Below are 14,044 nucleotides of genomic sequence, written 5' to 3'. Positions count from 1 at the left end.
CTAACCACCTCAACCTGGAATCTAGCTTCACCTGGAATGTGTTGTCCACAAATCTGATACAATCCACTCCTTTACTTGTGGCATGGCTTTTCTGGTATTTATTTAAATGTGTGATGTCATTTCTGCTCAATTTGATTTTTTTTTTTAAGGCTATTTATTCTTTTTTTTTTTAAGACCATACTTCATTCAGATTTCGTTTTTTTAAATTTTATTTATTTATTTATGGCTGTGTTGGGTCTTCGTTTCTGTGCGAGGGCTTTCTCTAGTTGCGGCAAGTGGGGGCCACTCCTCATCGCAGTGCGCAGGCCTCTCATATCGCGGCCTCTCTTGTTGCGGAGCACAGGCTCCAGACGCGCAGGCTCAGTAATTGTGGCTCACGGGGCTAGCTGCTCCACGGCATGCGGGATCTTCCCAGACCAGGGCTCGAACCCATGTCCCCTGCATTGGCAGGCAGACTCTCAACCACTGCACCACCAGGGAATCCCTCAATTTGATTTCTTAATAGATATCCAGTGACATTTTTACAAGAAATGATGTTCCTAGAATGCATCCTTTCCACCAAAAAGTTTTACTGTATAAACAGAACAATGCTCTTCATTTGGTATCTTCTCCAACTCTTTCCAATCAAAACATATTTGCCCTGTCAAAGCAAAAGGTCAGTTATCGTCATTTTTGTTTAATAGGGAGAACAGCAAAAAATATTCCAAGGATAATGAAATTAAAGTTGGATGTTAGATCAGCATCTGTCTCACTCTTGCTGAAAACCTAGTAGAATACATACGTCCACCTTACACTAAATAAGCGGAATTTTTCTTCTTTTCCAATTGTAGACTTGACAATGGCCAGCTTCACTGAACTGAGGAGTCAGTTTCAAGTGTACTGAGGTGTACAGCAGTGTACACACATGGACAGGCACCTCCCCAGAGCTTAAGATGTTGGCTGCAGACACAAACAGCAGAATTCAGTTTCCTTTGAGTGGGTTCCTCTCCCTGCCTGACAGATAACAAGGGGTGCTACCCCACCAATTCTTTCTCCTGAACTCTTTCTTTCAGCCAAGGAACAGGTTAGACATTCTACTGATCTGTGTTTGTAGGAGTAATGCACCAAGAAGGGGAAGTGAACCTTCATTTCAAAACAAGCAAAGGAGTCCTGTTTCAAAGAAGCATTTAATTGAGTTCAAAACTGGACATAAATTATCTACAGAATACTTATGAAACAATATCTTAAGTTCCTTCACTTTCTAAAATTCTGAGATACTGTAAAATATGATATGAAGTAAAAGGGGTAATGGGAGGTCAAAATAAAGAATTTATTGCCATGTAAACAAAGTCATTTCCTTAAAAAAAAAGGTTTGGATCTTGAATTTAATGAAGTTCTTAAACTCCAAAAGGAATGAAAGAATTTTAACATCTGGGTTGAGGTACCCAAAGTAAATTTGTTATAACAGTAAGTAAAATAGAAGTAGCATTTTCTGTATGTCACACAACTGACCAATGTGTAGAATTAGCTTAAATGAGGAACAGTTTGAGTATCTTGGGTCATCAATGACTACAGGTCACCAAGATGCTTTCGACCTGGTCAGAATACCACAATGTGTTGTGATTAAATAAGTTCCCCAGAATACCAATATGGGTTACTATGGTGAACTGGTACCAAAAGGGACAGGAAAGAATAGGCAGGTTTATCTCACATCCACACCAGGACTGGAGTCATTCCACTCCTAACTCCTTCTTAGCAGATACTTTTTGTCCTAAAATGACACTGTTGGCGAATAAGTGAGCTCAATTTTTAACCTGATCCACAGAGCAGGTCTCTCAATTTCACTGTACACACCAATAATTTTATTCTTGTATTTAATTCTGTATTTAATTTTGAGTCCTACGAGATCGATGTCTCAAAAAAGTCATGATGTGTACGCTTATATCTTCACCATTCATTCACTGATTTATTTATTTGGCAAATATTTAACTGCATACCTAATCATATGCTAGGTACTACAGTAAGCAGTAAAATTAAAAGGGAAAGAAGTGCCTCCTCTCAGTGAGCCTTATGACCTAGTGAAGCAACAGAGGGCAAACAATCACAACTGCAGGTGGTTGATGCACACAACACAGGAGGGCTTGAGGTAAACAGTGCCAAGAACTCTGCTTAGAGGGGTCAGGAAAAGGCTCCTAAAGGTAGTCCTGAAGACGAGCCTTGAAGAACAAGTTGTATTTTAAAAAGAGGAGAAGAGAACTAAAGGGCTATGTAAAGGCCTGGAGGCATGAAAAAATAAGAGATAAGTCAGAGATCTAAAAGGAGCTCATTATTATTGTAGCTGGAAGTGTGAAGGGTTAGAGGAATGGGGGGTGGGGTGCGGTGTACTGAGACTGTAGTGTAGGACTGTATGGAGAATGAGATGCAGCTTCTGTTCCTGAGGAACTTACAGTCTAGTGGAGGAAACAGACCTCCAACAGTTCATTTCAATGAGGCTGATGTCATGGTGGAAGAACACACAGCAAATTGTGACTCGACAGGCACAAAGGAGGGCCTTAAACACCATACAAATATGTTAAAATTTTATCCCACAGGCAACAGTGAGTCTTTGAAAAATTCTAAATGGGTACCACTCACAATAGTGACAGTGTGGATGACTGGAAGGTACAAAGACTAGAGCAGAGCAATACAATACCATACTTTGGCAGACCAATACAAAGGTGTCTGCCAAAGCCCAGGCAAGCAACGTGATGGGCCTGAGCTAAGCCACCCTACTGTGGCAACTGTGCTTTTCTAGCCAGGGAAATGGGAGGCGATTTTTTCAAATCTATCTTTAAAAGAAGAAAAAGAAAAATCCAGAGCAATATTTTCTGAAATTCCTTGTATTCAAGGGCTTAGAAAGAAGTTATATCAAGCTTCCTTGAAAAAAGAGTCAACAATAACGAGTTTAAATTTTAGTACAGATAAACTTAAGGTCAATAGGCATAGAGGTAAGCAAATAATGGAATATAAATTTGATAGAAAATTATATACACAATGAAAATGACAATAGGAGACTAAAAACCTGAGGAACTTAAAATATATATAGAAAAGGCAGGAAAAAAAATTGTATGTGTAGTACAATTTAGTATAGTATATAAAATATATATGCTGACAGACTAAAAGAGAAAAAATGAAAGTTAAAATAATTTTCTATTATTTTTATTCCATTTATTACAACAATAGAATAAAATGAAATGAAAAAAACAACACAAGATTAATGTTTATTGTATCTAATGGGCTCCACCCAGATGGGTTACATCCAATTTCTGGTTCCAGTTTCCTACAATGGCTTTTACATATGGTCCTATTGTCCAGCTACATTGTTATTAAAATACAAAAAAAGCGGGGAGGGGATATGTTGGCTTGAAAAATCCTTAAAATTCATATTAAGAACAGCTATCTCGTTCCTGATACAAAGACAAGGAAAATTCAACATGCTAAAGGGACTCAAAGTCAAAGACATAGTGGAAACAAATCACACAATTTTTGCAAGTGTATTTCTCTTGAATCCTTAGGGGAAAAGTCTCTGGGAAATGGTTTTGACACCTAAGGGCTTTTAAGCCATTTAAAAACAATTGAACCAGTCAACAAACATGCCATTTATTGAGCATCTATAAGCCATGCATTTAACACTAAAGATACAAAGGGAAAATAAAACATAGTCCCTGCCCTCAAGGAGCTCACAGTCTAAAAGGAGAGAAAGAATGGCTACAAACAATTGCAATCAAGTACGCTGAGTCCTCTGTTAGAGGTATGTACAAGGTACTAAGATAAGCAAAGAGAGGTAGAATGAGAAATCAGGGTAAGCTTCAAAAGGGAGTTAGGTCTTAAATAAGCTACAGAAAGGGAAAGAAGACTTGAATAGCATATGCAAGGAAATGTGAAATGTGAAACAACAAGGCAAATGTGGATAATTTTAAGTTATTCCCTATGATGCAAAGAGTGAGGGAAAGAGCAACAGGAAATGAGGTTAAAGGGGTAGCAGGTAACAAATCACAAAGAGCCTTGTATTCGAATTAGAGAATCTGGCTATTACTAAATTTTGTCAAATCTATATAAGATGCACCATTACTTTATGTACTGCAAGAAAGAAAAAAAAAGCTTTATATTGGGGTCTATCAATAAATTTAATAGAATACTCCTGCATAAAGCTACACTACCAAAGGGCAACAGCCTCAGCGCAAGATAAAGAAATAAAACAGCCATGTAGAAAGGAACAGCATGAAACTGTATTTCTCAACTTGCCCTTAGGTGAAAGGAGGGGGGGAAGAATCTCTCTGAGAACTGAATTCCAAGCAGGTCTACAGCCTTACAGCCTACTTGTGTGGTCTAAAAAAACAAACAAATAAAACTAAAGCTACCAGTGTGGCCCAAAAACAAACAAATAAAACAAAACAAACAAGTAGAGACTTTAAGGTGGTCTCAGGTTGGTCCCCAGATGCCTGGCAAAAACAAGTAGAAATTCTCTTTAGACAAACCAGACTTTAATCCACGAGAAAAGCAATTTGAGATGTAATCTCATTTCAAATATGACAAAGGCACATCTTAGAATCGATGAAAAATAGTAGATCTTAGAGTCAGCCTTGAATCTGGAGATGTTTCAGAATCACCTGGAGAACTTTTTAAAAATACTTATTACCAGGCTGCATACCAGAGATTCTCATACAGGCAGGCCTGAAGCACAGCCCTGGAATCTCTATTTTAACAAACTACTAAAGGTTGTTTTTAAACACAGCCAGACAAGATACCAAGACACCAGCATTCTGTCTGCAAAATTAGCTGAAAATTCCTATTGTAGAATAAAGAACAACAGTAGGATTTTAAGCCACATCATGATTTGACCAGATGGACACTTTAGGAAGACCACTCTGGTGCCAGTGGACCTTGTGGAGAAGATAGGTTAGAAGAGGGTAAGGATAGGATATGGTGGATAGTAAATAGAACAGTCAGGAGATCAGTGAAACAGTTTTAAGGCAAGAGATGGTGATCATTTAAATAGTAACAATGGGGAGAAAAATAAGAGGATCAAAGGAGGTAGAATTAGAATTCCATAAAAACTACATGAAGGTATAAGTGTAGGATCTAATTCCAAAAATTTTAGAAGACTTGCCCCTAATCAGCATAACTGCCACTAGGCCTTGAAAAATAAATTTTTATTTGGGTATGGTAATCTACCACCTTTTAGCTGTATAATAAAGTGTAAGTGCTATAGAAAATCCTATACTACATAACTATCAAATGTTCCAAATGCAACTCACACTCCAAATGATCTTGAAGTTGAGATGTAAGCATAGAGGGATATTATTCTTTCATGTTTAACATTTCTATAAATCAGTGCGTATGAACTGAAAAATTAAAATCTCTTTGGGCAAAAAGAAAGGATTTTTCACTGGCTGATAAATTTAAATTACAAACAGAAAACAATGAATTAACAAACTTACGCTGAATATGAATGAACTGCTTTGGCTGTTTAAACTCTCCTTTGTACAAGCGATTGTAATAGTTGACATTGCTCTCTGCCTCAGGAACTGGAATGACCATGCTCTCTTTTTTTTCTCTGAACACTTGCTGTGCTGAAATAGCTCGTTGTAAATGATGTTCCTGGAAAATGTAAAGTAGGCAACATGAGTTGTTTTAATAATGTCAATTCAATGCAAAATTCTATTTACAATTTATTTTGTTTAATAATTACACAGTGCTTTAAGAATCAATTCTAAACAGTTCCTTTGCCACAGACCTTCAGAAAACATTGCTATCACTCTCCCTTAATACTTGTACTCATACTGATACCACGTTAGATGATTAAAATTTTAATAAGTAGGATTTTTTAAAAAAAGATTAAATATTCACAAACTAGAATTTAACATCTCAAGAATTTAACATTACAAGAAAATCGATCCTGTTTGCTAAATTAATTGAGGTGTTTATCACCAATAACAAGATTACAGAAAAACATGCAAATAACAGGAAAAGAATTTGTATCACAGATTTTAAGTATCTTCTGCATTTATATATCTCAAACTTCAACAGTACAAAATTCTGAATAACTCAAAGAAAAGATAAAATTATATTCAACAGACTATATTACTATCACGGCAGGAAATATTTTTTAACAAAGGTGAAACAAAAACTTCTTATAAAATACACCCAGATTCTAGTAACTTTTCATTACCTCCACCACTTAATGGACACTTTCTCCCTTGACCCACTACGGACCATTCCCAACAAAGCACCTTTACCTCGTGGAAGGTAGTAAATTAGGTCATGTCGTTCCCCAAAGGATCCCCTTCATATTTAGATTAAAGGTTAAAATCACTCAACGCTTACAAGGCTTTATACATCTCTGACCTTATTTCCTACTTTTCTCCTCCCAAACTTTATTCTAGCCACACCTCTCCTCTCCTTTAAGGTTCCTAAATATCCAAATGGATTGTTTCTGAAATTCCTTCGAGTCTCATCTCATCAGAGAGGCCTTCTGTTATTTCCTTACCTAAAAGAGTACTGGCATATACCCAGAGAAAACCATAACTCAAAAAGACACATGCACCCCAATGTTCACTGCAGCACTATTTACAATAGCCAGGTCATGGAAGCAAACTAAATGCCCATTGACAGACAAATGGATAAAGAAGATGAGGTACATATATACAATGGAATATTACTCAGTCATAAAAAGGGACAAAATTGGGTCATTTGTAGAGATGTGGATGGACCTAGGGACTGTCAAACAGAGTGAAGTTAGTCAGAAAGAGAAAAACAAATATCATATATTAATGCATATATGTGGAATCTAAAAAATTGGTACAGATGAACCTGTCTGCAAGGCAGAAATACAGGCACAGGCACAGAGAACAAATGTATGGACACCAAGGGGGGAAGGGGTGGTGGTGGGATGAATTGGGAGATTGCGACTGACATATATACACTAACTAATATGTATAAAATAGATAACTAATGAGAACCTGCTATATAGCACAGGGAATGCTACTTCACTTCGTTGTGCAGTAGAAACTAACACAACATGGTAAAACAACTATACCCCAATTAAAAAAAAAAGAGAGAGAGTACTGGCTATGCTGCAATGCATAAATTAAGATTTATTTATCAGCAGCCATCCTTTCAACACATTTCAGAGTACCTGGCAGACACCAGATACTACTCCTGTCCCTGAGAATTATGAGTGAATGAGAGACAGACTTTGCCATTAAGGAACTTAGGTAGTGGAAGAGAGATACCTGAGTATATGATCTGAGCTTGACAAGCATATCTATTTTCAGTTAGTCAAACCACTTGTTTTGGGAGGATAGATAAAGACGTCCAAAGAAAGTAAAATGTAAACTAAGAGTTTTAGGATCAACAGGAATTTTTAGCAAGGCAAAAGAGGAAAAGAAGAAAACAACTCAGGCAGAGAAAATAGAATATCCAAAATGGACAAAAGCCCAGAGACATTCAATAAAAGGCAAATATTGAACAAAGGGACATGAGGGTGGGTGCTGGTTTAGATCTGAGAGTTTCTTCACCTTCAGTGCAAGGAAGAAATATGTTTTTCTTCATAGGGTAGAATCCCAAGTTGGAGCACTAAATACACTTCCCCATATAAAAACTACTATTGATTTAGTTAAAATCTATTAGTACTAAAATTTTTGAGTCGTCTAAGAAGTTGTGATGGGATCAAACACGCAAACAAACAGCATCAAGAAACTAGGAAACCAGGCCTTGACTGAGGTTGGCAATTTCTAGCATTATTTAAGCCTATACTTTCCTATTACCTTCATGATATTTTACCCCTCCTAGTTAAAGAAAGTGATGCAATATGCAATGCCACCCTGCATTTATATAATGTTTTACAGCTCTTGAAGTACACCCACAATCACATGTCTATTAGCTCCTTATAATCTTGGGACACAGGCGTAGATATTATCCCATTTTGTAAATGAGACTCAAGAAACAAGTGACTTGCTCTTAGCAAATAGGAATGATATATAAGAGAGCCAAATTTCAGGACTCTGATTCCAGTGTTCCTTGACTATTCCATCCTTATTAGAAAAGTCTGACAGATAAAAAACCATGTTCTTGTAATGCTAATAATCTACAGACACAGGTAAAAAAAAGGAAACTGAGCACATTTTTTATTTGAAGAGATTCTTTTGATATATATTTGACTTTGCCCTAAATATAAAACATTTTTAGGTATTATCCAATTTCTGAAATACATCTTTAATAGATTAAGATTTAGCATTAATTTTACAAATAAAAAAACTTAAAAACAGATCATGGATGACTCCCTTCTTAACGCAGCCTACAGATGACAGATGCAGCCAGAAATTAAGAGGCCAGATCATGACACCTCCCCCATTTTAATCTACAGACTAATCAGTGGCAAACATACAAAAGGCTCAAAGTAGGTACCACAGTTTTGATTTGTCATTTTATTGGGGGAAGATGTTGACAGGAGTAATGTTGATTCCTTGTTACATGCTGCATCATACACTGGTGAGGTTACCTAATTTTTAAAAATAACTAAAAACCAAGCGCTACCTAATTTCCTTTCCTTTAAAAAAGCATGCCTTTGACCCACTAACTCCACTAATGGAATTCATCAAAAGGCAACAAACAAATGGGCAACACTGACTAAATGAAAATGCTCAACATGGCACTGTTTATAGCACCAAAAAAAAAAAAAAAAAGTCTAAATAGCAATAAATACAGACTTAGTATATCCATTATGTCATATCCATAAAATGGAACTCTTAGGTAGTAGTAAAAAACAACATAATTTAGACGTCTACTGACACGAAAAAAGCCTGGAAGAATACAGAATAGAACATTCCACAAAATGCTGTAAGTATTTCTTCTGTGTCCCCTTTTTCAGTTTCAGAAATTTTCTATAGTAAATAGTAAATCAACATTTCTTCCATAAACTAAAAAAAAAGAAGAAAAAAAAGAAAAATGCTATAAAAGTTTAACATCCTAAATGAAAGGACTCTCCACCAAAATACACAAAAATCACTTCTCATGGTTACTTTGATATTCTGAAATATCCTTTTGAAACCTACCATATTGTACCTAAACATTTTTTGTGCTTCCCTAGAAATATTATACTTTCTCTGTACTTTATACTTTTCCTAGTAACACATGAAATTACATGAAAAGCAGTTAAATGCAAACTGAAAGACGCTAAATAATTAATGACTTCTAGTCATGTATAATAAGTATCAGGCACAATCCTACAGGGACGGAGTAGAAATATTTTTTCTTTTGGAGATGAGTACACTAAGACTCTATGATTTCTACGATGGAAATCAGCAGGACTGAAATTTGAATCATTATTTGTATGTCTCTTTTCCATCTTGCCAAGCTCATGCCCCAATTTGTAGGGTTTCAGAATGTATTGGGTTAGGCTGCATACAAAGTCAAACATTATTCATTGATGTTTTAAAAATTTACATCCAAAATTTCCAATTAAAGATACCTGACTGAATAACTACATTTACCTACTCTACCTCACTATAATAGTAAACTTACTAGTAAAGGACTAAGAAACTTAAAAAGCCACTATAACAAACTGAATTAGAAATGAGCCATTGGCACAAAACAGAATACTGCAAAATTCTGGGAGATCAAAATCAAAAGAGGAAGTTTCAAATCCTTGCAGAGAAGAAAAAGATAAAAACTGAGACCACCTCAACTATCCTGCAGAAAACCAAATGATGGGGATTTTGAAACACTAACTAGAAAGAGCCAGAACGAGACAAGCTATTCTCTGCCTACTCCTCAAGAGCAGATCATGCTACACAGTCTACACAGACAGAAGAGAGCACCATTGAACTAGGAATGTTGTGAACCACCCCAAATCTACAAAAAACGAACAGAAGAGGGATTCCCTGGTGGCACAGTGGTTGAAAGTCTGCCTGCCGATGCAGGGGACACGGGTTCGTGCCCTGGTCCAGGAAGATCCCACGTGCCGCAGAGAGGCTGGGCCCGTGAGCCATGGCTGCTGAGCATGCATGTCTGGAGCCTGTGCTCCGCAACAGGAGAGGCCACAACAGTGAGAGGCCCGCTTACTGCAAAAAACAAAAACAAAAACAAAAAAAAATGAACAGAAGAAAACCTAGTAAGTATATTACTATTATTAAAACCCAAAAAATGAGATTCAACTATACATCTAATAATGAACTCTCTCTACTCCAAAGTGGAGGTAGAGAAGAAGACTTTAAGAATGTCCCAAACTTAAATATCCCCGAAAGAAACACTTAGGGATATGAAAAAAAAAAAATCACCTGAATAAGAAACTTAAAAACTAAAATCAGAGAAGGGGGCAAAAAACTCAGGGAAAAAAAATGGCAAGAGTTGACTGAACTCAGGAAAGAAAGAAAAAGACAATTACCTCAGAGATGAAAACTAAAATTACTAGAAGCCCAATGCAAAATGTACTCAAACAAAGACATAAGTGCGTTGTATAAAGGCTGTCAAATAATCAAGAGAATAAAAATAAGATGAAAAAAGAACTAAAATGAGTAAGAAAGAAAATGATAGGATATAAAAACAGGCAAAGAACAAATGACATTAATATAATTGGAGTCCTTGAAGAAAGAACAAAAAATGCAATAGAACTAGTATTTAAGATAAAAGATATGAATCTACTTATCCAAAAAAAAAGCCCAACAGGGAGCAAAATGGCACACGAGAACTTGCATAACCAGACAATATCTGATACTGCTTGGAGCAATCAGGAGAAAACATTCTGCTCACAGCTTCTCCCTTGGGAAGGAAAGAGAAGAGTGGAACGTGTGCCTAACATTCAGCTTTTTGGGAAGTTGCCCAAGGGACTATCTTCTGTCTCACTTAACTCAGAAGGCTGACTGAACCAGCATTCTTTGGATGCCTGAGGGCTGTGGAGAACAAAAAAGAACTTAGAGTCTTGTTGTAACATCAGAAAACTTGCAGTACTACTGACAAACACCAGAGGGAGCAAAAGATTACAACAAGATCCAGATAAAGAAACCAGTAAACCTCTCTAACTGGGAAATTATGTGCAGATGCCCAGAGAAGATGCATCTCCAGAAGAGGTTTGAGGGGCTTTCAGACTCCTTACCTGAGTTGATTGGTAAGGGCCTTACCCTGTACGAAGCCAATTCATAAAGACTGGGAGTGGTGGCTACTTTTTCAAATGCACAAATTACAACAAAAAATTAAAGGCACATGAAAAAAACAGGAAAAAAAATGGGTCAATCAAAAGAACAAAATAAATCTCCAGAAACTGACCCTAAAGAAATGGAGATCTGTGAATTTTCTGACAATAAAAGTTTAAAATAATCATCTTAATAAAGTTCAATGCACTAAAAGAGAACACAAATAGACAACTAAACAAAATCAAGGAAAATGATGCATAAACAAAATGCAAATATCAAGAAAGACATAGAAAACATAAAAAAAAACCAAATGGAAAATCTGGACCTGAAAATTACAGTAACTGAATTGGGGGAAAAAAAAATCCACCCAGAGGGGTTCAACAGCAGTATCAATCAAGCAGAAGAAAGAATTAGTGAACTCAAGGAGAGTTCATTTGAAATTATTGAGTCAGGGGAATTTCAATACTCCACTTTCAATAATGAATACATCAACCAGAAAGAATATCAATAAGGAAACAGATGGCTTGAACAACACAAAGACCAGCTGAACCTAATAGACATAAACAGAACACTTCATACAGCAGCAGAGTACACATTCTTCTCAAGCTCACACAGAACATTCTCCAGGACAGATCACATGTTAGGCCACAAAACAAGTTTTACCAAATTTAAGAAGGCTGAAATTACATCAAGTATCTTTTCCAACCACAATGGAATTAAAGTAGAAATCAAGAACGAAGGGAAAACTGGAAAATTCACAAATATTTAGAAACTGAACAACATACTTTTGAACAATCAATGGATCAAGAAATAAATTACAAAGGAATTTAGAAAACAGACAAATGAAGATGAAAACACAACATAACAAAACTTAAGGGATGCAGCAAAAGCAATACTAAGAGGGAAGTTTATAGCAATAAATTTCTACCTACATTAAAAGAGATCTCAAATCAACAACCGAACTTTACACCTCAAGGAACGAGAAACAGAACAAACAAAACCCAAAGTTAGTATAAGAAAGGAAATAATAAAGATTAGACCAGAAATAAATGAAATTAAGAATAGAAAATTTTAAAAAACACCAAAAAAACTATAAGTTGTTTTGAAAAGATCGACAAAATTGACAAACCCTTACCTACACGAACTAAGAAACACTCAAATACCAAAAATCAGAACTGAAGGAGAGACATTAAAACTGATGCCACGAGGCGGGTGGGGGGGGTGCGGTGCAGATCATAAGAGATTACTACAATTATATAACAACAAACTGGATAATTCAGAAGAAACACATAAATTTCTAGAAATATACAGCTTACCAAGACTAAATCATGAAAAAATTAAAACCGTGAACTACAGGAAGGATATTGAATCTATTCAATCAGTATCAAACACCTCTCAACAAAGAAAAGCTCATCAACAGATGGCTTCACTAGAGAATTCCACCAACATTTAAAGACTCATCTACAATCCTTCTCAAAATCTTAAAAAAAAAAAAAAAACCTGAAGAAAAGGGAAAACTTCCAAACTCATTTTATGAGGCCAGTATTAACTTGATACTAAAATCAGAGAAAGATACTATAAGGAGGGTGAGAAATAGGGAAATGGGTAAAGGTGGTCAAAAGGTACAAAATTCCAGGTATAAGATTAATAAGTCCTGGCAGTTTAATGTACAGCACGGTGACTACAGTTAATACAGTATTGTATATTTGCAAGTTGCTAGGACAGTACACCTTAAAAGTCCTCCTCACGAGAAAAAAAGAAAAGTAACTACATGAGGTGATACATATTAACTAAACTTATTGTGGTAATCATTTCACAACATATACATATATCAAATCATTATGTTGTACACTTTAAACTAATACAATGTTATGTATCAATTATACCTCAATAAAACTGGAAGGGGGGAGGCAGAAGGATACTACACGTAAAAAAAAAATACAAAAAAACAAACTACAGACCAATATTGCTGATAAATATCAATGCAAAAGTCCTCAACAAAATACTAGCAAACCAAACTGAACACATGAAGATGATTACACATCATGACCAAGTGGGACTTATTTCTGCAATGCAAGAATGCTCAACATATGAAAATTGGTTAATGTAATACACCATAATAAGAGAATGAAGGACAAAAACCACATGATTATTTCAATTGACATGCTGAAAAAAATTCAACACTCTTTCATGATAAAAACACTCAACAAACTAGGAACAGAACAAAATCATCTCAATACCATAAAGGCCGTATATGAAAAGCCCACAGCTAACAATATACTCAATGGTGGAAAATTGAAAGCTGTTCCTTTAAGATCAGGAACAAAGCAAGAATGCCTGCTTTTGCCACTTCTATTCGACACAATACTGGAACTCCTAGGGTGAGCAATTATCAAGAAAAAGAAACACCAAATTGGAAAGGAAGAAGTAAAAATGTCTCTGCCCACAAATGACATGACCTTTTATGTAGAAAACCCTAAAGATTTCACATATTAAAAAAAAAAGTTAGACCTAGTAAACGCATCTGACAAAGTTATAAGACAGAAGATCAACACACAAAAGTCAGTTGCATTTCTATACAGTGAACAATCTGTAATGGAAATTATGAAAACAATCTCATCTTAATAGCATCAAAAAGAACAAAATACTTTTTGATGTATCATCAAAATACTTTTTGATGATGAACAAAATGTAACCAAGGAGGTGAAAGGCTTGTACACTGAAAAACACAAAACACAAAGAAATTAAGAAAGACATAAGTAAATGAATGATGTCCTGTGTTCATGGACTAGAAGGCTTAATATTAGAAAACAGAACTACCGTATTATCCAGTAATCACATTTCTGGGAATATATCCAAAAGGACTGAAAATAGGATCTTGTAGAGATATTTGC

General features: G+C 35.7%; 1 protein-coding gene across 1 annotated transcript in view; it reads right to left on the bottom strand.

Annotated features, from left to right (window-relative positions):
* The window catches only part of EPC2 (enhancer of polycomb homolog 2), a 108,651-nt gene that overhangs the window by 60,641 nt on the left and 33,966 nt on the right, over nucleotides 1-14,044 (bottom strand). The window contains exon 2 of the mRNA XM_060106974.1: nucleotides 5,460-5,619. Coding sequence (XP_059962957.1) covers nucleotides 5,460-5,619 — 160 coding nt within the window. The remainder of the gene's footprint in view (nucleotides 1-5,459; nucleotides 5,620-14,044) is intronic.

Source organism: Mesoplodon densirostris, chromosome 8 (genome assembly GCF_025265405.1).
Source record: "Mesoplodon densirostris isolate mMesDen1 chromosome 8, mMesDen1 primary haplotype, whole genome shotgun sequence".
NCBI classification, from domain to species: Eukaryota; Metazoa; Chordata; class Mammalia; order Artiodactyla; family Ziphiidae; genus Mesoplodon; species Mesoplodon densirostris.
This window is presented reverse-complemented; position numbering and strand designations above follow the sequence as displayed.